The 27,967-nt window shown below is 42.1% G+C and overlaps 1 protein-coding gene across 1 annotated transcript in view; it reads right to left on the bottom strand.

Moving 5' to 3' along the window:
* Nucleotides 1-4,680: 4,680 nt before the first annotated feature.
* Nucleotides 4,681-27,967, bottom strand: part of LOC136625499 (smoothelin-like protein 2) — a 90,252-nt gene continuing 66,965 nt past the window's right edge. Inside the window, exons 7-9 of the mRNA XM_066599711.1 lie at nt 21,480-21,597; nt 19,096-19,247; nt 4,681-7,842 (exon numbers count right to left, since the gene is read on the bottom strand). Of these exons, the coding sequence (XP_066455808.1) occupies nt 7,716-7,842; nt 19,096-19,247; nt 21,480-21,597 (397 nt within the window). The 3' untranslated portion in view covers nt 4,681-7,715. The remainder of the gene's footprint in view (nt 7,843-19,095; nt 19,248-21,479; nt 21,598-27,967) is intronic.

The following is a 27,967-nucleotide window of genomic DNA, read 5'->3' as shown; positions in this document are numbered from 1 at the left end:
GTGCGGGATACCAAAGGGACAATTGATTCGCACGCGGCGGAACTGTTCCTCTGACAACGACTTTTCGATTAAATCTCAGGAGATGAGTAGGAGATTTAGTAATCGTGGCTATCCTGCAGAGGTAATAGAGAAAGCTAATATCCATGCTAAAAACCTAAAACGAGAAGATTGTCTAAGACCGAAGAATAGAGTTGAGGGTGATGCAAAGATCCGGATTATTGGCACTTATGACGATCAGTCCAATGAAGTCAGATATATTTTGAACAAATATTGGCATATACTGTGTAAAGATTCGGACATTATTGAACATCTTCCGAATAAACCCCTGATTACGTACAAGCGAGGACGCAATTTGAGGGACCGATTGGTCCATAGCCATTTTTCAGCTCAGATACCAACAAAAACATGGCTTGGTTCGGATCTCCCTAAGGGCACATTTAGATGTACAGGATGCAAGGCATGTAGGTATATCAAACGAGGTGATAGTTTTTCCAGCTCCTCCACCGGCATGACGTACCAAATAAAGGATTTCATTAATTGTAGATCCAGCGGCGTCGTATATAAAGCCACTTGTCCATGCCCACTGGACTACGTAGGCAAAACCATCCGCCAACTACGTAGACGTGTACTGGAACACATTGGGAATGTCAATCGTGGGGACAAGACAAGTCTTGCAGTCCATATAAGGGATGTACACAACAATGATCCTGATTGCATCCAGTTTCAGGGAGTTGAAATTATTAGACCAAATGGAAGAAGAGGCAACATAGATAAAATGTTGCTACAAAAGGAGACTCGGTGGATCCACCGTTTAGATTGTTGTAGTCCGAAGGGGTTAAACGACCAACTATCGTTTTCTGCATTTATATAACCGCTTGATGTAGTGTAGCAGACATGCAGTATTCTGCTTTTAGTGGAACAATTGATCTGGTTTATGGTATATATTATGCCTTTGAGCTATGTTACCAATGATTACTAGTATATTATGGTATCGCACCATTATTTCCACCACTGGTATGTGTGGGGCATATAATGTATGTGTGCTTGCTTTGATGCATATATTGTACACTATTTTCTACATTTTGGTTCTCTACTGTCACCCTCTACTTGTATCATATATCAGGGTGGCAATATGGTAGACTGGTCGTAACTAAATAATCCGGGGACAATGCTTGGACGCCAATATAGGGGTCCCAGGTCCATAATTATATTCATCATGTCTAATGGAGTGTATTTGTTATTAGCTGTATACTATAATACTTACCTTCTTCCATGCACTGGTATATGCCTTTAATTGTTCATTTATGCATAATCCATACAGTAATGGTTGCTGGTCGTTACAAAAAAATCTGGGACCATGGTAATATGTGAATATATAGGTCCCAGATCCATAAGTAATTCCATCATGCTGTAATGATTTGTATTGAGTATCATCTTTATGCACCAATACTTACCTGCTTCCATGCATCAGTATATGCTGTTTATGCTGCTAATATAATTAACTGCAGCTACTGTATCCATTTCCCGTTTTACACCTTTACTATTATTGTCCTGTTTGGGGCTGTATTGTGACCCGCTTTCCCCTGTGCACGATGTGCGCCGGCTCTGCATAGTGTCTGGGTGCCGCTGCGTCTGCCGGAGTCCTGGTTGGCGCTGGTTGGCATCCATGAACGCTGTGCGGTCCTGCGCATGCGCGGGATCTCCGTTATCGCGAGATCCCGGTCTGATAAGTGACAGGAGAGGAAACACAGCAGATTGGCTGAGCGGAGACGAGCCCCGTTACAGGGGGGCGTGGTTTGGTCTTCTTAAGCCCTGTCATCTGGGCTACGGACCATTGCTGCTCATTTGTATACAGCCGGTCAGGCTGTTCACTTCGCTACCCGTTCATAGAGGCTAGTGTTGCATTGCAGTCACATCCATCAATGGCTGCTGCAACACTTGGCTAAATTTGTGATGCAATTTCTTTATCTTGTTATTGCAATCCAATAGACCATCCTGATGATACAGCTTATGTGTTATAAGCTGTTGAAACGCGTAGATGGTATTGTGCATAAAATTAAGTGATCAGTAGTGTGACTGTATGTTGTGGTCACTTACTACTATATGACCAAGTGGGCTAATCAGCTTGTTAATATCAAGTGTCAGGAGTGTTTGTGACGCTATTTAACCAGTCCTGCTCCTGGACACTGATTCCATATGTGCTATCTACACGGGTTTAGCACCGTACAGAAGTCCAATCATTGGGCAATTTGCTGTGGACTAACATCTAGTCCTGTCCTCTGTATTGGTTCTTCTTATAGTCACTTATAACTTATAAATTGTTAGTGGTACCGGGTCTAATTATGACCTTTGGGTGCCACTGTTGGGGTTATAAGTACTTAGTGCATTTTGTTAATAAGCACTAAGCAGCAATTCTCTTGTATGCAGATGGTGAGCAGTATACTTTAACCACCAATCGCATACTAGATGAACGTATACCTTGAACAAGTGATTTGACGAAATCGTGTGGGCTTTATTGAAAGACGATTTTTTGTCTACATTTCACCATAAAGGATACATATCTTACCTTTTGCGTTATCCCCAATGGGATAGATGATATGGTGATAATAGTGTTATCATATCCATTTGAGCATATACTCGGGTACTCACCCCCCAGGTGTATATAGCTTAAAGGTACTATCAGGATACACTATTAGTGGTTTTTTCTAATAAGACCGGTTCAAGGTATTACATCATTGGTAAAGTGCCTATTGGTCGTGACAGGCACGCTACGTATAAAGAGACAAAACACGCCCTTTTAATATTTGTTACACTTTTTAATTTAATTAATAAAGGCTATATTTTATTTCTTAGTTAGTGGTTCCCTCGGTGATCCTATTAAGTTAACTAAAATGATAAAATGAAAAAATAAAAGAAATGCCTTGAAGTACACCACTAAAAATGTATTTCTCTTAAAGGCCTCTCACACAGGCGACAGCGATATAGCAGCTTTGTACACACGATTTTGTAGCGTCAGTAATACTTTTTTTCTTGTGAAAAAAAATGTTGCATCGGGTCACAACGACCCGCGATCTACTAACTTCACGTGAGAAAAAGTGTTACATTTTTAACATTAGTATCACATAGCACCAAAATCGCAAGTACATGCTATGCGATAAACAAGGAAGCCCCATAGGGAAACACGGGCTACAACACATCGCAAACCGCGGCAATATTTAGCAAGACGCAGTTTTATTTTTTTCTAACATAGCATCAGACAAAACCTAGCTAATGTGAAGGAGCCCAATGGAAATCATGGGCTTTACATACATGCATTTTATAGCACTGTTGCGCACTACAAGATCGCGCAATTTTGTAGCCCGTGTGAAAGCAATCTAAAGCACTGTAAAAACCACTAAGGGCTCATTCCCACAAACTTATTTACCTGGTGAATAGAGGCAATGAAAGTGATCCATTCACCTTTGGATATATAATGAAAATCAATGTACACATTGCGTGTAATACACATATGAAAAAGAGCGTATGTTCTTTTTCACCATTTATTGCGCACGTACAGCCCTATTGTTTTCTATGGGTTGCGTATTTAATGCTGTACATACGTAACGCCGCTATGAGAGAGCAGAGAATAAAAAAAAAAAAAAGGCACAGTGTAGCCAATGTTATGCGCAGTGCACAATCACTGCCATATGCAGTGATAGCTGGATCCCATTGCGATAAAACGCTGCATGATACACACCGTGTTTTACGCATACGGCCGTGAGAATGATCCCCAACACAGCTGGATGAGAAACCCTGAGGCAGCTGTAATTTGAAGGTCATCCTGCTTTCCCAGAAACGCATAAAACTTAAGATGGCCATCCACATTCAATAGCTGTTAGATGAACACTTGTTCTGCCGACAATTACTACTCCTGACCTACTCATGCACATGTATGTGCGCATGGGTTCTCAATGGGGAGATGGAAATAAGCCACCCAGAGATGTCTGGATGAAGCTCATCTCCCTTAAAATTCAACATGTCTGATCATTTGTTTACAACATGCCCCATCTTCCTCCCCCTCAACATTTGCCGTTGAGCTGTTGTGCGCCGTCCCCCTCCCTGCCATTGAGAATGTCAGCATACCCCCAAACACAATAGATGCTTAGCAGGTTCCACTAAAGTCATTGGCCTTGTCTGATGTGTACGACCACCTTTAGTAATATAACTTTCTACAACTCGATAGAAAGCAGTCATTTAAAACACTTCTAGTACCGGATTTGGTTTTTGACATTAGAATAGTTTGGTAGCTACAAGAGGATTTTTCCCCGAGACTGTGCAAACATAGATTACATAATGAGTCTGGTCAAGCAAAATTTTAACAGTTGTCAAACAACTTTTCAGATTTGGAATGTTATCTAAATTGCTAGGAAAGGTTTACAAATCTCATCACATAACATGTCTCTATTCGGATTTGTTTGACATGTCCAAAAACTGATGTTTTTTGAGAGAGCCGTATGCAGGATCTGATAGGATTAGATCCCAAAGCTTTCCTTTGCCTATTTTTGGCATAAAGCATATGGTGCTTACCCATTCCTTTCATACAGTGACTTTGTAGTGGCTTTATATTTTATATTAGTTTCCAAAGCCAAGGTTATGACGAAGACAATTGGATGGTAGCAATTAGTAAATCTGACAAACAAGAAAGGAATCAGTGTTTAATATCAACCAATAAGGAACAAGCAGTCTCCAGTCTTCTTCCCTAGCCTGTCATAAATGTTTTAGTATGTTGCTTAATGCACACGTTTTCCACTATTTGCCAAAACAATGAAATCAATATTGCATTAAAAAAAAAAAAAAAAAAAGTCAGTGCATACACAAGAGCGCTACCAATAGGACGGGTCTAGAAGAAATGCTTAAAAGCACCCCTCTGGTCCTGAGCAAAGAAAGTTGGCTGCACTGATTCTTTTACTACCAGATTAGTATGCATCAGTAGTCTAAAGGCCCATTTACAGGGGACGAGTGTCAGGCTAAGGATGCCCGAGAGCGCGTCCTCGTGTATACTCGCTCCTGTGCCGTTACACGGGAGCGAGTATCGCTGCATCGCTTAGAGTACGGCAGGGAGGCAGGGTGGCCAGGGAGTGTTCCCTCTCAGCCCTCCCCCTGCCCACCTCCACTCACTGGTGAGCTGCAGACGGTCAGTACTGAACGGCTAGTTGTTCAGTTTTCAAGCATGCTGAAGCTAAACAACTCTCGCTCAGTCATTCTGTCTCTGCATGCATTTACACCAGACGACTATCATTCCAGAATCAGGAAGAGTTCAAAACCCAGCGCTTTAAGGTACTGCATGCTGCTCGCCTGGGCAACAATGGCTAATCAATGCAGTCTGTAGTGTCTGAATACTGGATTCACACACTGCTTTAGTATGCATCATTAGTCTTACAAGTGGTGCGGCCATCTTTGTTTGTCCCTGGACTGGAGGGTCGCTTTAAAACATGGTGGAGTGACAATGACCTTATTTATTTCACATATTGTAACAGTGTAGAAATAGAAAAAAATTAGAACTTATCAGCTTGTAGCGTTGATCATTTAAAAAAGGTGCAAATCACCAAGGTATCCACAGTATGATCACTGCTCCGCACTTTCACCACTCTTAAAAGCAGACCAGTCAGCTCTCCTGGCTTAGTAAACACTTGGATTCATCATAAATAGAGATGAGCGAGCATACTCGCTAAGGGCAATTGCTCGATCGAGCATTGCCCTTAGCGAGTACCTGCCTGCTCGGAAGAAAAGATTCGGCTGCCGGCGGCGGGGGAGAGCGGGGAGGAACGGAGGGGAGATATCTCTCTCCCCCGCTCCCCGCCGCAACTCTCCTGTCACCCGCGCCGGCAGCCGAACCTTTTCTTCCGAGCGGGGAGATACTCGCTAAGGACAATGCTCGATCGAGCAGTCGTCCTTAGCGAGTATGCTCGCTCATCTCTAATCATAAAGTAACAATACTGATGCAGCTTTTCGTAGAACTCTATGTTGTGCTTTTCCCTCGTGTTCCTCCGGGAAATAAATGAATAAATTGAGCAAAGGGTGTTCTGTTTCAAATATCAATATGGTAAATCCCTAAACACACCAACCAATGGCGACAGTGGCAGCATGTGTGGGAACATTTCCTGATGACAAGGGAAATTCTATCGCCCTGTTGTCAATTTATTCACCTCTTAGGATGCTTTTACATGGGATGACTGTCACTCCTCTTTCACACAGGAGCGATAGTCATTCAGCGAATGGAGGCGAAGTGTGCCAGAGGTGTCTACAAGCTAACCGCCGCCATTCACTGTGAGCAGGCAGTCATTTATAGAAGAGTGACTGCCTGATCACACTGAGTGAGAAGTCACTCATTAGTTGCTTAGTTTCTGTAAGCTGAAACCAAGTAACTAATGAGCAATTTCTCACTCAATACCCTGTTAGGTTCTGCTTTTACACAGGAAGACTGTCAGATAAAAAAAAAAAAAATTAAAAAATATCACTTAAACGAGCGATTTTTTTTTCCAATAGTCAGCTCGTGTAAAAGCACCTTTCCAGGAGGAATAATGGAGAGCTATAAGAGAAGATGCTTCACAATTGTTAGTTTATAGGGAATACAAGAATTTACTATTATAGACTTGTCAGGAGAGGCGACGGGCCTTTTAAAAATGAAAGCAAAAACATTATATACAACAGAGTATACATACACATCCATGATAATGGACTATAACTTGAGTAAGCTATATAAAACTTTCTATAAGTCTTGTACAAACATTTATATTTGTGATGACAGAATAAAACTTTACTTCATTTAGTTAAAACTTCCATATGAACTTCAAGTGACATAACATTTGCTGAATCAATTAAAAGCTGCCCAATACCATGGGAGTCAAAAACAGCATTTAGTATAAAAACAGTCGACATACCCCTTTCATAAAAAGGTCTGTTAATTTGAATTAAGATTGGCAGTAGTGAGGACACATGGAAACCCTGCATGTCTGGCCTCCAATAATGATATATATTTAAACCAGTAAACACATTGCAATATACAGATTTGTCAGTTCTATTCTTTGGCTCGTGCTCACACTTTTGTCCATATCATCATCTTCTATTGCACTGATGAAGACCTAGAGATATTTTATAGAAACGATAAAGCTTGGAAGATGCATGCACAGTCTACCCTCCATGGGATGAGCATAAAAAACAGACACAAGACCTCTTAAGTTTGTAAAGAGCTAAAAAACAAGAAAAAGCTGCAGTGCTTTGATGAGAGTTAAGTGGGTTCAGTCCATTAGCACCAGACTGATCATCAAAGCATTTGCTCACTTCTATGAATCCGAGTGCCTTGCTCTATTTCTTGTCAGCGCCGTGTAGCGCAGGCTCTGTTGGTTTCGGATGGCTAGACAATGAGCCACCAGGGTGTCATTCAGAAAGCCTGTAGACTATCAAAACAAGTCCAGAGGTGACAAAACCAACACCCTCCTCCTCTTTGTCAAGCATGACCTGTAAATGGTTTTGTAAAAATAGTGTCTTGAGGAACTTGAGGACATTCCTGTGTTATCTGTCCCAATGAAGGCAAGCGGATGCCAACTGTAGGAGACATGGACATGTTGTCAGGTGGCTGCTGAGATAAAACAAGGATGAATGGAGAAAAAGATACCAGGAGGCAGAGTGTTGCCGATGGGGAACTTTGACCAGAACAAGCAGCATTGGCAGGAAGATCACTCAAAACGTCGCAGGTGGTTGTAGAGAGACTGAACATAGGTGAACACACACATAGGGTCCGGCTTCCTGCCCATCATCAGCATGTCTTCAACTTCAATCAGTCGGTCACAATGAGCCATTTTTCTGAAATAACGAGTAACAAAATAACAGGCGATCATTAACTGAAGCAATGATGTATGGAAACAGCAGGTAAAACTACCAAAACATCAACTCCTTCTGGGCTGAAGTCAACTGTGTCATAAACATGTTAAAATGTGGTAAAAAAAAAAAAAAAGGCAATTATCCTTATTGTTGCAATAAGTACCTTCAAACTTTGTTAAAGAATTTAATGGAGGAAAATGCAAAAAAGTTCAGACTTTTTAAATAACGAAAAACAGTCTACTGAAATGTTTTAGTACAATTAATGCAGCCTCCTAGAAATAGAACAAACCCAACATTTTTCCTTAGAGTTTAGGCTGGGTTCTCACAGGACGGAAATCTCGCAGAAATCTCATGGCTTGGCCTCACAGAGAAAAGCTGCAAGATTTGCACAGGAGAGTCACGGCGAAATGCAGCAGTTTTTGTAGCGGTTCGGCCGCCGGCATTCCGTTGCGGCTTTCTCTCCCCGTAGAAAGGAGTGAGGCTGCAACGGGAAAAATAAAATAGACATGCTGCAGCTGTCAATTACGTGCCGCATCGCTGGTTCTGCCCGGCTTTGCCTCAACGGATTGGTCGCCCGGGGTGGACAAGATTCTTGTTAAATCTCGTCAACATGGCTGACTAATCCCGGGATTAGGAGCCGTGGGCAGATTTGCCGCACAGAAATACTGCATGGAATTTCGGCGACAAATCCATCCCGTGTGAACCCAGCCTTAGGAGTCAATGGATCAGAGATTACTTAGATACATACTTCCACTGTATTTATGTTGCTAATTATGTATGCTACCTAGGATCCCAGCTCCAGTACCACATTTCTAAGTAAAAGACACTTAAAAATAATTTGAGCTAAAACTCGTAACAAACCCCTACTCAACACTGAGGCCTTGGGGGCAGCCCATTCACCTGTTCCTTGTTATGGCTCTGTATTACAAGTTACTTAGTTATTGTGGTTGAAGAGACTACCTCCAGCTCCTCGTTGAACTCAATGGACATGTAAGGGATGCAGATAAAGGGGTGTGTGCAAACTCTAAAATCCTCCCCATAAAGCTGATCAGCCCAAGAAGGAATCAAGAGGGAAAAGGTTTTCCAAGGAGCAATCAGACTGGATTCAAAAGAAAACAATTCTATACATTTCCATAAAACATTGATATGGTTTTGATCTAAGAAATTGTCCAAGCCCTTTTAGGAGCTATTCAATATAATAGGCAACTCCCATAAACCGCTACAAAACAGGATGGGGAAAGAGTTAATGTCAATTAAAAGGCAGAGTGAGAAACTTAATTACATGAAACTAATACATTTCAGCTATTCCTTTAATACCAGCTCAGTGTTGGCAATGTGGTCCACTAGAAGTCTTAACTTAAAGAGATAAATCCTATTAACTATCTGGAAGGGGAAAAACATTTAGTCTCTTTGATATGCAGCCGCTCATTAGCAGACGACCTGGCGTACTAGTGCCAAGGCACTTGTGTAGATTGTTTTATCCTGTGCCATAATGTTCATACTTCGTTTCAAACACAGGGACACAAGTTCACTTCTGACCCAAACTGAAGATTAGCATTCATAACAGGAGGATTTCTGACACTGGGTGCTCCCAAATCTCTGATTACATGCAAAGGATGAGGAGGTTTGATGAAGCGTTGGTAACTACGCCACTTGCATCCACCTGCTCTTCATGTGTTTGGAGTTGGCCAGTGTTGACAGGGCTCAAGTCTGCAAAAAACTTTTAGATTTCAGATTAGAGCACGTAACTAATCCTTCTTAACTCAAAATAAAATGTAATCACATTACATCTGACGAAATAAACAACTAAAGTTAAAAAAGGGTTATCTGCTTTGGACAGTCCTTTTTTTGCTTGAAGGGTCCCTCAATGTTGACATGATCATTGATTGTCCCGCTGACCAAGTGCAAATGATCAGCTGTTATCAGTAGGGGATCCTAGCAGTAAGCGTACAATACTGTGGCGTTGCTACACATTTCCCATTGACATCAATTTACTACTATACATGTAATGCTCGGATGTGCTTAGTCCTGCAGAGAACGGCACTTTACTCTATGTGATAGGAGTCGATAGAGGAAGGTCCTGAATGGAAATCTCTGAGTTACCTAATAGAGTTACTAGAAGGGGAGATCTTTAGGCGACACACACACAGTTTAGAAAAGCTTTTCGAAAATGCAGCATTTTAACAAAACACATTTGCCACAGTTTAACACACTCCATCACTACAATAGGCGAAGAGGTGCATTAAAAAGCACTAAAAAAAGACATTATAAATCTGCCACATTCCTCAGCTCAGTGGACTGATTAAGTATTTATCTCTTTGCTCTTATTTTCTGGTATTATTTTAAGTCTCAAATTTCTGTGTGTAACCATTAATTTAGATCAAGAGGGGTGTCCCCCCTCCACTCTGCATTTGTATGGTTATATTTGTGTCCCCCATTTTTATTAGCCTGATGAAGGGTTATTAAGAACCCGAAAGCTTGCTGTAACATCATGTATTTTTGTTAGCCATTAAAAAGGTATCACATCTACAAGATTACCTGGTTTCTCTTACTGGGAACAAGCACACTTTAAAAAGTACTAAAACACACTAAAATAGAGTAGATAATGTTTGAAAATCGCTGCGTTAGAATGCTAGACGGAGAAGCCCCATTGAAATCAATAGAGGTGCTTTACAGCATTTAGCACGGCATTTGAAACACTATGCTAAACACTGTAAAAACGGTGTGCAAGTGGCCTTAGAAGACAGACTAGCAAGTGACTATTCATCCTGTGTAATCTGATTTATATGTTAACATAAGAGTCTGACGTTTAGAGTTATTGATCCCACCACTTCATTACAAAGGCAGCCTCTACCAAACTATAAAGAAATACCATGCCAATCTTTCTATTTGAATTTACATGTTAAACAGTAGGATGGAAAAATACCTCTGCAGCACCAAATATTGTAAGGAATGCTGCTTTCCAATAGGTGGTGATGCAGAGGTATTGTTCTATCTTCCCATTTGCATATTTCCCAGAGGAGCATGGATGGCCTTATAAGTCTCCTCACTCACCTTCTAGGTGCTCTTCTTAAGGAGAAACAATACCCTTCTTGACTCATGTAAATTCTGCACCTTTTATTTACGCAGCAGTAGAGAGGAGTAATCTTTGATCGCTAGTGGTGAGTGACACATAAGTGATGACTTGTAGTATGTAATTCACTTTAAACAGCTTGAATCCTATATAAGTACAGCTATTAACATCTGGACGGAGATATTCTCAAATGTAGACCCTATACCCAACAGGCTTTTATGAAAAATTCTGTCCCTTTTTGTGCTTAAGCCTTGTAGGAAGAGGTCATGAATCTCTAAATTTCTTACACAAGAGCAGTGTCATTATTTCTAGACTCTGTAGAATACAAAGTACAGACATGGGTCGGGTTCACAGAATGCAGTTTTATTTTAGCTTTTTTCTTCCAATATATATGAATGTACCTTAAAGGGGTTGTCCCGCGGCAGCAAGTGGGTCTATACACTTCTGTATGGCCATATTAATGCACTTTGTAATGTACATTGTGCATTAATTATGAGCCATACAGAAGTTATCAAAAGTTTTATACTTACCTGCTCCGTTGCTGGCGTCCTCGTCTCCATGGTGCCGACTAATTTTCGGCCTCTAATGGCCAAATTAGCCGCGCTTGCGCAGTCCGGGTCTTCTGCTGTCTTCAATGGGGCCGCTCGTGCAGAATGCCGGCTCCGTGTAGCTCCCCCCCGTCACGTGCCGATTCCAGCCAATCAGGAGGCTGGAATCGGCAATGGACCGCACAGAAGCCCTGCGGTCCACAGAGAGACAGGATCCCGGCGGCCATCTTCAGCAGGTGAGTATGAAGACGCCGGACCGCCGGGATTTGGGTAAGTACTACCCGGTGTGTTTTTTTAACCCCTGCATCGGGGTTGTCTCGCGCCGAACGGGGGGGAGGGGGGGGGGGTTAAAAAAAAAAAACGTTTCGGCGCGGGACAACCCCTTTAAATGATCATAGGCCTGAGAGTGAAAAATATAGGAAGGTTGCTGAATTTTTGGGAAATCTTTATCCAAGGAGTGTGTTTTACAGCGCTGTATTACATTGTACAATATGGCCCCATATTATGAGGTGTATCCATGATCTGATAAAGAGGCATGTGGGAATTTGAATTTAATGTGTTATCTTCCTGAAAATCCACTTTAAAACATTGCCTGTGGTAGATTTACGTATTCACAAATTTTCGTAGTAGGTAGTCAGTAAAGGGCATCGGTTATCACCTTTGAGCACCATGAAGTAAGTTATAGGGGTTCAAAAGGTGAGAGATGGGGTCCAGGGAGTAACTTTCCATACTTACTGGGGACTCATTCCAGCACTGTGCCAACAAGAAATCAGGTGGCACACACGCCTCGACTTTTTACAAGGCTATGTGTGAATTTCTCAGCCCCGATGAGTCTAGAAATCAGATCCCCAAGTGCCCCATCCCCTCACCTTTGAGCCCCATAATGTAGTTTATAGGGCTCAAAGATGACAGATACCCAATAAACATACTAAAATTCCCCCCTATAGTGTTCAATATTTTGATAAGAATACTATTATTACAATGGCATTGATTCAGATCAAAATATGAAAGATTCTTAACAGTCATACAGATTAGCAAACCTACAACTCAGGCCTCGTAAACATGAGCGGGATTTTAGCGCAGAATAGGTGCATGAAAAGATTGCGTCTAATAGAACCAATGGTTTCCTACGGAAACGTTCAGTCGAAGGAATTTTAGACGTGCAAAAAACTCGCACCTAACAAAGAAAGGACATGCGTTTGCAATGCACGCATCTAAGGTCTGTACTGTAAGAATAATAGAACCAGACCCATCTTTGGTGCGTGCTGCACTGGAGTGTCCATAGACTCCTATGAAAGCAGGAGAACACGCAACACGCAGCTCCCGATGGGGTGAACGGGCAATGTCACTGCTAATTAAGCTCGAGACTTAATAGCTGGAAATCGCCAGTCCACGCTATTTTTCGTGCAGTTAGGCTGTGATCTTTTTACGTCCCTATTCTGCGCTAAAATCACGCTCGTGTGAACAAGGCCTTAGGCCTGCAGCACACTAGTATATTCAGGGTCATAGGCTATCCAGCTTAATTCAAAAGACAGCACAAGGGCCCATTACAGCCTATGGGGTACATTGACAGTTTTTCATGTGGACCAATGATCTACGTGAAAAAAAAAAAAATTTCTCATAGCATGTCCTATTCCTGTCTGTATCAAGAATGAGAAATAAGACATGCCAATTCATGTCTATGCGGTGTGTCCGTGTAAATCGGACAGCACTTGGGCAATAGAGTTGTGCCCAAGCTTCCTGGCCCAACTATAAAAGCCACACTTGGCAGGTGTCCGGTAACTAAACCAAATGATATACTCTGCATACGGCCATTAAGAGGCAAGATTATATTTATAGTAAATCCAGGATTTTAATTTGACTATTTCAATTACTCAATCATGGGTAGGTAATCTATTTTACTCATTCCCATTGTACTAAAGCTTAATGGTGTGCAAAGACGGTCATATTTTGTAACCAGCGGGTTAATGTATTACTGACAAGATACAACAAGCCTGGATGTCTGAATAAACTGAATAACTGCACTGTTAGTTTTGGATATGATGCCCACAAATATCCTACACAAATATGCACATCCTGGTAAATCACGCTTCGCTACATAATTGCTCTAATTGTTATTGTATTGGGTTCATATTCCGGTCTAGTTTTTGTTATGCTGCAATGTAACTATTCTTAACGAAAAGAAAGGGTTAAGAATGACTACAGACAGAGGCACATAGCACACATGATCTGCACCTCCTTGGGGGACAAGAGGAGGGAGGGGGGCGAAGATAGGATGAAGTCATTATGGAAACATTCCTGAAACACAAACAGAATAAGTGAACCTGGGGGCATGTGTACAAAGAGCAAAAGTGATTACATGTGCCAGCCAGGGTTCACACCGATATAGGACTGACTCCGCTGCCCCTTTAAGTGTGAAGTCTGTGCAGACCCTTGGCTCTGCAGAAGTGTTCAGCCGCTAATTACTGCAGATCACAAGCAGTTGGGCAATAACACTAGTATCTCCTGTGCTCTGTATACTAACTGGAGAGAATGGAGACAAAGTTCATATACAGTGTACACTTCCATGTGCTAAACCACATGCCTTCAATGCAATTTTACAGTAAATATACATACAGGGTGGAAGAGGTCTACGAGCCCTAAAGAGGTTACAGGCAATAAGGTAAAAAGCTTGGGATCTTTTAGGGCTCATGCCCACGAATGTATCGGTAAAACTGCTGGCAGAGCCCGCCCATGGCAGAGTGTGCACCGCATGGCCGCATATCACACGCACACAGACATGCAGTGCGACTTTTTTTTTTCTAAGTTACCTGCTCTGGAGCAGAGCGGCGTAGCGTATGAAAGCACCGCGCATACGCAATGTATTGCATATGGACAGCGTTTCATACGCTGCCTATACCAACATATAGGGCTCATGCAGAGAAATAGAGCATGCTGAGATCTATTAATACGCACATGTGCATGGATAAATGAAAGGCCATTGACTCCATGCATCGCGTATCACGCGGCTGTGCAATGCACGCATAATACGCGGTGAAAACACGGTCGTGGACATGAGCCCTTGGTACAATGGGAAAGGATTTGGGGTTTTCTTGCAGTTAACAGCTGAGCACTCAAACTTTGTAGCACAAGAAAGAAAATAGCTTCCTAAAGGCCCATTTACATGTAAGGATTATCGCTCCAAATTCATTCAAACAACCGAAAAGGAGCGATACTCGTTATATCTAAACACAGGCATTGTGCACTTTTCATCTGAACGATGACTTTAAGGTGAACTTAAAGTATCTCTCAATAGTCTGCATAATGTGTTCTCCACGGGAATCGGGAGATTACATTATATTCTGCTGGCAGCCCCTGACGAGAACAATGCAGCTGTTTGCACAACAGGGCATATGATTAGTCATACGCTGGGTCTGCAAACATCTCCTGGAGGCCCATTTACATGCAAATAAAGATGATAAAGTGTTAATGGACATTAGTGTCCTTTGAAAGTTTTAGCATTCTTTCTGCATAGTGTTAATCGTTTGAAAGATTATATTTGCATGTAAATGGGCCTTAAGACTTTCCTAGTAAGGCATTAAAAGGGGTTTTCCAAGCAAATGCTATTGATGATCTATCATCAGAATAGGTCAGCAATAGTGATCAGCTGGGGTTCACCAGCTGACTGGGCATCCACTGTCAACATAAGACACAGGGATATAGAACTGAAATGGATTGCTCAGTCCCCTGTAGTGTCCAGCGCTCATAATAGCAGGTGCAGCTCATTGAAATCAATCATAGCTGCGCCTGCAATTACCATTACAGGGGTTGGAGCCAACTGTTTCCCCTCTGTATCCAGTGTGTTGCGGCACTGCCAGCGGGTGCCTGATCAGCTGAGATTCTGATGGCGACAGAAGACCCCAGCCAATCCTAAGGATAGGTTATCGGTAGCATTTGTCTGGGAAAAAAAAAAAACCTTTATCACATGCAATATTGCATTTTAAAGTATGGATCCATCTATAAAAGAGAAGCGGTGCTTTATTTTAGAACTCTGCTGTTATATCAAAGTAACTTCCATTAGACATCTGAATCTACTGCAAACTGATATATATACACTAATAGATTCCAGGGCCAGGACGAGGGAAAGTAGGTTGCCACCTACAGTGCAATATATGATGGATGGAAAAACACCCCACAACAACCCACAGCGCTCTGCCAACCACTCAGGTGCTAGGCCAGTAAACCTGGCAACAAGATTTATCCGGCACTCTTGAGTGCTTCCCCTGAACTAAGGACGCACTCATAACGGCACCTGTTACACGGGAATACTGTGAGCCGGGATCCAGTTTCTCCTTTTGAAATTGCCTAGTAGGCACGAGGAACCTTATAAGGTTATGCAATGCTCCTCTGAGAAATTTGGTCTGTAAAAGTGAGATGGTGCAATGCCTCTACAGCGCCACCTATTGGAAGACAACATTTGTCCTAACAGGACTTGTAACATGATTGAGAATATACGTCAAAACTAGAGTCTTCTCCACAAGGGAAAAGATCACCATGTACAAACGGACCAGTAGCAGAAGTGCCAAAACAGCCTATATACAGTAGGTTTCTGGCTGGCTGAGTGAGCGGCCACTGATATGCATGTTTTCCTTCTGGAAAAGACTCTGGTTTGGTTTATATACCAGTCACAAGCCCTGTTACAAGCCCAGACATTGACTCCTAAGGAAGGTGCCTTCCAATAGATGGCGCTGTAGAGGCATTGTACCATCTCTCAGTTGCATACCAAATTTCCCAAATGAGCATTGCATGGCCTTAGAAGTCTCCTCACACCTACTAAACAGTCTCCAAAGGAAAAACCATACCCCTCTAAACCAACATCATTGGCCTCTCACCCAGCCAGCCAGAAACCTACTGTACATTGACAAGGGGCAAACCCACCAAAACAGCCCATCTGTACAGGTTATCTTTTCCTTCCTGCCAAGACTGACTTATATTCCCAGTCATGTTACAAGGCCTGTTAGAAGGTTGGACATTCACTTCACTAGGTGATGTTGCAGAGGCATTGTACTGCTTCCCATTTCATACAGTAATACTGTGCGACATATACCCAATGTAACGAACCACATCCATGTAGGTTTATGTAGCAATCTACATTTTCTCATGTCTGCATAGTAAAACTCTGCTTGATATAACTTTTCAGAGAAATGGGTGATATCTTCCTTTCAAGAATGCAGTTTCCAGAATTCAGACCTATAGTGCCCCAGAGTAAATGCTCTATTAGTGCTCACTAGTCTGTGTTCTGCTTTACTATATTTGACAGACAAGTCTGATGTAAACAAGAGAAGATACTTCAGGTTACAGATTTTATAGCAATAAATGAAGACATCTTCAATAGCAAGCATGAGGCATCCGTGACAGCTATGTGGTAAATGGATACTTAAGGTATTCTGAGACATGACAACATGATGTTCAAAGAGGTCATGCAGATCAGCGTAACCATTTTACACAATCCATGTTCATGGGAATTCCTATACATGCAGTTAACATGTGTTTTCCATTGCTTTTCTGACTTATTGCATCAATAGTTGTAACCCGACCCGTTTCTTTCCTGTAAACTGCTGACATCGCTGTTTAAATGACCAGGTCTGTTTGAGCACTAAAAGAGTAACTGTATTTTCATAAAACATTTTGACACGTCACAGCAACATGTTGTAAGTTTTGATCTGTAAGGGTTCAGGTGCTGAGACTTCCACCGATCGCTGAAACGAAGGGGTAGAACTGCTCAACCATGCACCGCGCTCGTTCGGCTGTGATGGGCTCACCTTGGAAACTAAAGATTGATGGAAGTCTAAGAGTCTGGCTTGCTTCAGCTTCTGAGGAGAACTGATCACAGTCAAAGGGGGACAGTCACTTTGAGAGCCTTACTGATCACTGAAATAAAGAGGCTCAGCTAACACTCAAACCAATACTGATCAAAAGTTCTGATATGTCGTGTGTTTTCTGAAAGCGCAGTTTGTTTAATTTGCAACTATTTTTCAGATTTGCCTCCATGCATTTCTTATGCTTGACTTCCTGTTTAAAGCATTTAGGAGCAATGCTTTGCAGCAGCCTCATGGGCCATAAACACAATGAACTTTGGGACTACTGCTGATCAGCACAATAAAGAGTTTGCATGGTTTGTCAATTTAGATGGCTGTGCCTTCTAAGGCCCATTTACACAGGACGAATGTTGGCAAACGATGCCGGACACTCGTCCCTGTGTGTACTCGCTCCCATGCTGCTGCACGGGAGCGAGTATCGCCGACTCGCTCACAAAGTGGCCTGATGATCGTTCAGGATTTTAAGCTGCACAAAATCCTGAACAATGATTGTTTAGTGTAAACAGCAGCCATTCAGTACTGAACGGCCACTGCGTTAAGTGAATGGTGAGAGGCAGGGGAGAACGATTAGTGAAATCTCCTTCAGCCATCCTGGTCCCCTGCTAGCCGCTCTGTCAGAGAGCCAGCGATACTCGCTCCTCAGCAGCATCATGGGAGAGAGTTTACACAGGGACAAGTGTCAGGCATAGTTTGCCCGACATTCGTCCCGCGTGAATGGGCCTTTACTGTAGCTCATCTAATTTACTCTGATAATGGAAATCAGTAGTGACTATTAGGATTTACCACTTAAAGGGGTGATCCAGGGATATAGTTTTATTCAAAAACTTCTTCAGCTTGCTGTAGTAAAACAACAGAATTCACACTCATCCTTCCCCACTGCTGCCAACTCACCAGTCCTGGCTGAACTTCACTTCTAGGAAGGGAGTGATGACGGCCCAACACTGGGGCAGTTGAGTGCTGCAGCTCTTCACTGGCTGAAGAAAGCTGGTGATTGGCAGCATTGGTCACATGGTCATTTTTTGTTGGGGAGGTCATCGCTGGCTCCCTGCAACAGGAATCACAGACCAGCAGAGAGAACGACGGAGGAGCGTAGAAGGGAGAGTATGAATTCTGTAATTTTACTACTGCAGGCTGAACTAGTTTTTGAAAAAACTATGTCCCTGAATAAGTCCTTTAACAAAAGGAGGTGACCGTACTGTAACATTTACTTTACTATAAATTAGAGTAAAATGTATGTCTGGCAATGCAAATGCACAATTGATTCAACACCATACAAATACTGTTCTCTCTCGATTTGGCAATGTTACAAAATGTTCCAAAATTTCTAAATCCAATTCCAAGGTAAAGCACAAGATCATGTAAAGCTGTTCAGCAATGTCAATGCATGCAGTTCTGTGCTGTCCTTTGTAAGTAGAGATGACAGAGCAGATGTGCTTTCTCTGTCCAGGCTTCCAAAAAAATATTGTTCCTTAGCTTCCAATACTTTCTATTTTTGTTTGGAAAAGGTTGAGACAATATCCAGATTTTCTGTACAGGCCATTGGGCATGTCTATGATATTTGACCATTAAGATTTTACAGTGGAAAAAAGGAAACATCTACCAGAGGAACACTGGTATAAAACCGTATGTGTAAAGTTAAGAAATTGAACTCCATCTTCCCACCAAGACAGCATGCCCATTCCAGTAAAAAAAAAGTAGTAGAAAATTTGGCGAGGTTCATGTGACACATGAGTAGAGACTCAGAGACCATACTCACTCAGCTGTAGAGAAGGCTTGCTCAAAGTTGTGTCTGTGATTAGAAGGCACTAGAGCGTCATAGTCAAAAGCTTCTGGGAAGAATGAGTGGACGAGCGCACAGAAAGCCATTCCATCACTCCAGCTGGATGAAAAGTTCTGCATATCAATGTTCTGAAGAAAAATATCAAACCACAAATACTATTTAACAACCCATAAAGTGACTACAGTTTCAGAAAGCTTAAATATCAGTTTGCAATATAAAACAGCTACCGTATATACTCGAGTATAAGCCGTCAACCATAAAAAAACCAAAAAAAAAAAAAATGATAAAACTTATTGACTCGCGTATAAGCCTAGCTATACTCAAGTATATACTAGGTAAAGAAAAAATGCACCACTACTCACCTACCAGCCGGCGTCTGTGTCCCCGATGCGATGGTCTCCCCGGCGGTGTGGAAAGCTGCTTGAGAATTGTCTCTGCTGTTATCTCCCTGCTCGGCTTTGAATTCCCCCGCCGTCAGTGCTGTCATTGGATCGAGCGCCAGCCAATCACAGCCGGTGCTCGATAAAACAATCACAGCCATTCAGTGATGTCATCCACTGAATGGCTGTGAATGATCGAGCGCCGGCTGTGATTGGCTGGCGCTCAATCCAATCACAGTGCTTACCTACACAGCGCTGATGGCGGGGAATTCAAAGCTGAGAATGGAGATGACAGCGGGGAGAATTCTCAAGCAGCTTGCCCCACCACCGGGGAGACCATTGCGCCGGGGACACAGATGCAGCCTGCGAGGTGAGTATTGTGGGGGGTTTTTTGTTTGTTTTTTTACCTCACTTGAGTATAAGCCGAGGGGGTCTTTTTCAGCATAAAAAACATTTGCTGAAAAACTAGGCTTATACTCGAGTATATATGGCAATTAGAATTTCTCAAAAGTTGCCCATTATATTGTTCGGTCAAGATGATGGTTTCTAAATGCTAAGAAAAAAAATGAATCCATCCATGTGTAGTGATAATGATTAGCAATCGGAGTGCAAAAAATGTGATCATGGCCCCTGACCATTAAAGATCATGGCTTCTTACCAACTGTATTGGGTTAATAAACTAAGAACTCATGAGTGAATGTGTTTTCTTTTTAAAGACCCTACACTGGTTGTTATAAGGGGCAGCGGGCCTCTCTAGCTATGGACCCTTAGGCACTGGCATAATGCTCAAATATTAGTCCACCCTGCTAAAGTTGCAAAGCAAAAATGAAGTCTGTTCAGAGCAATACCTGAATGAAGGTTGTATGTTCATCTCATGTTTCAATGGCTTTCCCCTCATACAATTTGGTTGAGTTATAAGCTTTAAACATACACTAAACTTTACTCAACATGCAGAGACATTTATCAGCCTTTCCTGATCGCTGAATGTTTTTCTAAGAAAACATGGCCATGCAAAACTATTCCTTGCTGAGACTGACCTGTAGGTATTGTGCTTCTACATCATCTTTTCACAAAAGTTTAACAGCAAATGTTATATTATCATTAAAAAAAAAAAAAAATAAATTATATATATATATATATATATATATATATATATATATATATATAAAATCATACACATACACTATATATGCACATAAACACACACTGTATATCTGTACTTGTACTACAAGTAGGGTTGCGAAAACTATCATATTTGCCAGTCTTTTAAAGAAAAGACTGGCAAATATGATAAAAGTATAAAAGCGATTTCAGATTATATAACTTAAGATTCATTTGACACAAAAGGTCTAAGACTCTAATTGGGGGGGAACCAAGTGAGATCATTATTGGCCACTTCTTTAAAATGGGAGTTAGAACTTGTAGGTTTCTTAGGGGTTTACCATTATAACACGCCCAGTTGACATGTCCTAGAGGTCGGCTGTCAGAAAAACCTTTTTAGAAGATTTATCATTATATTGGAGTTATAGAGAAGCATTTGGACCACTAGAGAACAAGCCATGTAGCTAAAACTCATGATCTTCAAGTAGTGCTTGTAGTACTATTTAGTGGTATATGGCAGTATTTTTTTGGAATTGAATTGTAGTATTTGGGGTGGGGAATTATGACCGTAATAGAGAACCCTTTCATGGAATATCACCGTATAGTGCAGAAACTGAGCAGTATGTGAGCTGTATACAGCAGCATTATTGTGACAATATATGGCAGTATTATGTACTCTGAAATTAGAAGAAAATACTGCCAGTGGGAGGCCAGACTTTCTAAGAAAAGTAAAAAGGTCCCCGTTGGACTATATTCTATACTAAACTTAAATTCAGCGTAAAAAAATAGACCAGATGTACTGCTTTTTATGTCACACTTCGTTCCTTATTCCTAGCTGCACATGAGCACAAACGTCTTGCAGAGGAGACAACATCTTACCTTGTAGCCAATCGTTTTAGAGCGGCACCATTCCAGGAGGATCTGTTTAATGCTGCTGGCGCTGGCGACTCCAAAACTCTGAGACCTTTTCAGCTTCACCTTGGATTCCCCCTTGCTTCTAAAAATAGGAGAGAAAAAAAGAAAATTAATAAACTCAGAGGTCCTTCTTACACAACACAATAGTTCTATGGTTTTCCTTGTTCATAAACACAGGATATTAAAAAGAAAAAAAATCTACCAAGAAATAAATCCAACAACTTCCCTTGTGCAATCAATGAAAGAGGAAAAGAATCAGCATTGAAGACAGAGCAGTTACACCTAAATAAAGCATCGCCAACAGATAGAATGTCTAAAGCATCAGCATGTAATAGATTAGACATTTTTCTTCTGATACCATTTCTTAATTACATGTTTTAGAGAAGATAGATGACGATCACTATTACAGATGTAACATTTGGTTGCCTAACCCTGCTGAACAGTAATGGAATAATAAACCCACCCCTAATGCTACATAATGAAGCAGGTTTGCCATTTAGGAGGTAAAAAAGCTGGGTTATAAGAAAAAAAAAAAAAAAAAAAGTTGCAAAATTATACAAAACAAATATTTTTAATGCCCAAGGCCTGGCTCACACGGGCAGATTTGATATGCGGCACTCGCATGGGAGATCCCCAAATTAGGCTGCCCATAGGGATACGTGGGTGTCCGCATAGCAGCTTTTTACAAGGGAAATGCCCAGTCTGCATTGCGCTGTGAATAAATTGAGGTTTTGTGAGAAAAGAGGCTTCACATTTGTTATTTCATGGAGAATACACAAAATTATTAATACAGACAAGTCAGCAGATCTGATTGGTCCCCTTTAAGTTTAATGGAAAACCCCTTTTTGATACTGTTTAAGTTTTGATACTGTCAAACAAAATTATATGAAAGCTGATACAAATTAACATTTATACAAGTTGGATGTAACAATTCTTGCTGTCCTAAAATTTCCACCACATAAACAAGACAAACCATATTAATATAATTGCCTGAGGCCATGTGAGGTGTAAAACAAACAAGACTGATCAACCAATGTTTGGACATACTTCCAATTCTAGTCAGCGAAATAAAATCCACAACTGATGTGGTGAACCTCAACTGCAGATTATCAAGCTCTTCAGCCAAAAACAATGACGTGTCTAATGAGTCATCCGTATCAGCGGTCATGTATTGTGTAGTCTGGCATTAGCTTCATATTATACAATCAGGCAACATTAAACTGGTACATCCTGGTTACCACAGCTTAGACACATTTTGTAAATATATCACTAATATTGATGTACAGGAACATCATTCTCAATGAGATATCTGTGCCTGGTTTACATAAAACACATTGATTGAGATGCAATTCATTACTACAATACTGCCTTTTATACTTAAGACTGTGGCGCCAATGGGTGTAACTACAGGCATTGTAGCGGCTATTTCGTATGGAGGATGGTAATAAAGGAGCACACCAAGGCCGACCGCTCGCGAACGGGTTGGATTCCGCAGCGGAATCTGGCCCAGACCGTAGCTGGCATCTGCGTATACCTGTCACTTTTCTTCCTAATCTGTTCTGCGGATAGCTGTGGCAAGCCGCCGTCGGACATGCGCAGTATAGATTTAAACATTTTTTAAGGTTTTTTTTCCCCGCACTGTAGCTAGGTGATGATGCGGAATCCGAGACCTTTCCGCAATGTCAACTGCAGATGGGCCACGAGTCAGTTGGCGGAATTCACATTACAATAGAACATGTTACGATTTACATCTGCTCGCAGAAATCACAATTGCTTTCTGTGAGTGTGGATGAAGAAGCGCTTTTATGTTACAAACAGTATTTGCTGCGGATCTGCAGTAGTCGTCAACAGCAGATTCCGCAATGATAATCCATTCATGTGCAGCTACCACATTGCTTTCGGTGGGTACAATACAGTGACTATCTACAACTGTTCCTTAAAAACACTGTTTTATACAAAGAAGAATCCAAACTACAGTCTTCAAATTAAGACCTGCTAGGGGATAAAAAGGGCTGGAGTTTGGAAAAGAATGGTGTGAAAGATCTACCATAAAAAACACATCATTACTTAGCCATCCCTTGATTGATGCCGGATTATTAATGGTTATGCTGCTGCTTGCATTACAACACTTCAGTCAACTTGCAGGGGTGGACAGCAGAACAAGGCTCATCTCAGATCTTATGTGGCTCCATGAATGTTACATTCCAGTATAGCTCCCATTATGTCACACTTTGGTGAACTGTTAATCTACAGATGTTCTATATTAATATGCATTTAAGCCTACACTGACTCAACAGAATTAAACCACTTGGGTCTGCCCCTGTATACTACCCCATTTAAAAGACTTCTGGACTATTGTACAGAAGCAGCACTTGTACTTCTTGTGTATCTCCTCAGATTGTAAGCCAACACGGGCCCTCATTCCTATTGATCAAATGGTTTATTAATTCAAAACCGTATATAAATGGTCTAATTTTTGTCTGTACATGTAACCTCCAAGATTAGGAGCAATATTTTCAATAAATTTGTAATTACATATAAGCTAATGCCACACTACAAATCATTGACAAGTTCTTGTTGAATATTTGTTAGGACACGAGGGATGAAATACGATCAGTTGCTTGGAAGGAACAATTAAATCAGAAGTTAAGAAGTGTGTAAAGGCCCATTTATAGGCAACAATTAGGACTCAAAATTTCTTCAAACGACCGAAATTGAGCGATCAACTTTACGTGTAAAAGCGGGCATCGTGTAGTTTTTGTTTAAAAGAGGATTTTAAGGGGGAACTAAAAATCAATTATTCAGCTACTGGAGATGAAGCAAACACATTTATCTCTTAAGCCCCATTTACACAGGACGAGTGTCAGGCAAACGATGCTCAACACTCGCCCCTGTGTCTCCACGTTCTCGAGCTCCTGCAGGGAGCTAGCAGAGCAGGTTGGTTCATAGAGCGGCCAGCAGGGAGGCGGGGCAGTGCAGGAGATTTCTCTGCTCTCACTCCCCCGCCCCCCTCCATTCACATAACACAGCGGCTGTTCACTACTGAACAGCGGCTGTTTAAACTGCACAATGAGCTTCATCGCTTATCTTTTAAGCTGCATAAACAATCAGCAATGAAGCTCATCGTGCAGTTTAAACAGACATGTTCAGTAGTGAATGACCGCTGTGTTATATGAATGTATGGGGGCGGGGAAGCGAGAGGAGAGAAATCTCCTGCACTGCCCCGCCCCCCTGCTGGCCGCTCCGTGAACCAGCCTGCTCTGCTAGCTGCTGTGCAGCAGCTTGGGAGCGCGGAGACACAGGGACGAGTGTCGGTCATTGTTTGCCGCCATTCGTCCGGTGCAAAAAGACCTTTAGTAGGCTGTTATCTCTGCAGGGACCCGGCAGATAACATTATAACCTGCCGGCAGCTGCAATGAGAACAATGCAGCTGTGTGCAGAGCCCAAAGTGTGATTAATCACACGCTGGGCTCTGTAAACAGCTCCTGGAAGTTCTTTCACATGCAAATGAAAATAAAGTGTTAATGGCCAAAAAGATCGATAAATCTTTCATTTGTTGGAAAAATTATCTTTGCGTGTAAATGGGCCTTAAAATATTTCTCCATTTAGATCAGGAGAAAGTGCATTATTATTATAATATACGACTCCTATTACAACCTACCAGTAAATTTTTCAATGCCCTAAAATTTATATACTGATTAAAATAAAAATCCAGTTGCAATATTTCATTAGTAAAGCACACATCACTAATACAGGACGCTGTGTAGCAAAAAGGAAGAATATCCAATCAGGTACATAAGAAAAAGTCAGTACCATCCAAACTGCTATAGTAGCAACACATATATACCTCCCATGATCTGCATGAACCCCGATGCACATTTCACATCCATCTAGCTTACTTGACTAAGGCTGGGCTCGCATGAATGTATTTGAATTGTGTATTATGCGTGCAGTGTACACACAGTGTATGACATTTATGGAGGGGACCAGGATGGTGTTCTTGGCCACTACACGTTTGTCTTCTGTAAATGCACTGTGCAAAGATTATCTTGTCATATCTAGTGTGTGTGTTGCACAGCTGTGGCGCTTGAGAGGTTAACTCTTCTAAAATCATTGCCCATCTGTAAATGTATCAGTCTGTCATGTGGTATAAGTTATAAATGGGAGAGATTGAGAGCGGGAAAGGAGTTCAAGTCCATCTTCAGTAAGAGTTGCTGACCTAATACAGACTCATGGAAGCACCTTCAGCTTCCATGTAGGTGAAGATTGAGGAGAAGGAGAGATATCCTGTAGTGACTTAAATCTGCATGTGAGTGGAGTGAGCCCCAAAAACCCGCAAGAGGGAGCATTCATCAGTAATTCTGTATATAGAGAGCCAACGTAAATGTACGAATTCAAATTACAAGTCTTTCTTGCACGGCCGTCCAGAGTTAGGATCACTGTACAAAAGTACGCTGAGGTCACCCCCACGCGTCTTCAGTGCGGGGTGTTGATACTAATCTTTTGAGTAAATAATTGCTGCAATGTCTGTGGAGTGAACCCTACCCCTTTTCCTCCTCCAGAGTGCTCCCAATACAGATGTGGTACCTGACAGATAACGTGGACTGTAGGACTGATGTCATCTTGTGTATCCTCCTTGATCTGAGTGCTGTTCTGTTTTTCTCTGTGAAGGATTGTACCTACATTACTGTGAATAATTGTTTGTTGAAAGTGTACCAAGTAATGTTATACTGGGCCCTAACCGTTCCTGGGGACCCGAGGTACTATACTCCAGGATCTGTATTTCCTATCTGCCGTGTAGCATACTGGTGTATGGAAACAGTGGCGTCACGAGTGATGATTAATACAGCTCCCCCCCCCCCTTAACATCGAGAAGTTAGAGAATTAGATTAGGTACATTACATAGGGGTGCCCTAACTCTCCAGTGTCATACAAGTGTGAAATTTGGCGCAAGCATTCTTTAGGTCCTAAATAGGAAAAGTCTTACCGGGGACTGCAGGGGGGTGGGGGTGGGGAAGAGAGTCACCATTCCTGCTGGAGGCCGCACCGTCGTGGAGGGGGGGGGGGGGTTGTCACCATTTCTGCTGGGGGCCGCCAGGGAGGGGTGACACCATTACTGCTGGAGCCCCCAAGCAATCACTCAGAATTTGCTCATTTGTCAGAGGATTGGTGGCACCTTTACATTGCCTGATTCTTATGCAAGTTTTTGCCTCATTATTGGATCATTGAAAAGGCCCTTTACAGACATGTTTGTAGTACAAGTTTTTGCAACTGCCCCATTTATTTGAATGGGCCTTGCAGATATCCATACAAATGTTGTAGAAAGAACCCCATTCATAAAAGGTAAGGATGAGAGTTTAAGGCCTCATGTCCACGGGGAAAATCAGATCCGCTGCAGATTCTCCATGGAGAATCTGCAGCGGGTCCCTCCTGCCCCGCGGACATGAGCGCCGAAAATAGAAATTTAAAGCATTTACCTTTCCGGCGCGGGCGACGAAGCTCTGCTCTTCCTCACGGCCGGATCTTCATTTTCGGCCGGCGGATGAATTCCTGACGCCGGCGGCACGTCGCCGGCACGTCGTCGACGTGCCGCGCGCATGCGCCGGGCACATCCGCCGAGCCGAAGCAAGGGAGATGCGGCCGTGAGGAAGAGAAGAGCTTCGCGGTCCGCTGCGGGTGAGTAAATGCTTTAAATTCCTATTTTAGGTCTCCCGCGGATCCGGACGGCTTCCATAGGCTTCAATAGAAGCCCGCGGGAGCCGTCCCCGCGGGAGACCCGCATGAAAATGGAGCATGGTCCAGATTTTTTCATGCTCCATTTTTTTTTAAATCACTTTTATTGACGATCCGCGGGTATTTATGTACCCGCGGGTGGTCAATGCATCCCTATGGGATGCGGATCCGCATGCAGGAAATCCGCTGCGGATCCTAAATCCTATTTTCCCCGTGGACATGAGCCCTTAGTTGCATCAACTTCTACAACCAGTCTGCCACTTGTGAGTATGCTCCAATAGCATGGTGAGTGGATACTAAACTGTACTCATTAAAAGAAAAAAAAAACAAAAAACAAAAACACGATTACATAAAACAAGAAGTATTGACATATCAGCGCTCCCAGACAAAATCCTAAAAACAAGGGGTCATTTATACAGAATTCATTTCAGTATACTGGGGGGAATTTAAATAATTCAGTTTCACTCGAAAAGCAACTAAAATGTAGAAGCACTGGTGTACAGCTAAAGCCTGTGGATCTCATGTCTCAGCAGGCCATGACAGCTACATACCATCTATGGCATGCTGGTACTTGTGGGTTCACCACAGCTGTACAGCCCCAGGTCTAAAAAAATAAAAGAAATTATAATGTTTCTGTCAAAGGCAAATAACATAACTATGGATACTAAATAAAATTGTCATATACCGTAGTTCTTTTCCCCATAATACATAACATACAG

The sequence above is a fragment of the Eleutherodactylus coqui genome, chromosome 4 (genome assembly GCF_035609145.1).
Source record: "Eleutherodactylus coqui strain aEleCoq1 chromosome 4, aEleCoq1.hap1, whole genome shotgun sequence".
Taxonomy (NCBI): domain Eukaryota; kingdom Metazoa; phylum Chordata; class Amphibia; order Anura; family Eleutherodactylidae; genus Eleutherodactylus; species Eleutherodactylus coqui.
This window is presented reverse-complemented; position numbering and strand designations above follow the sequence as displayed.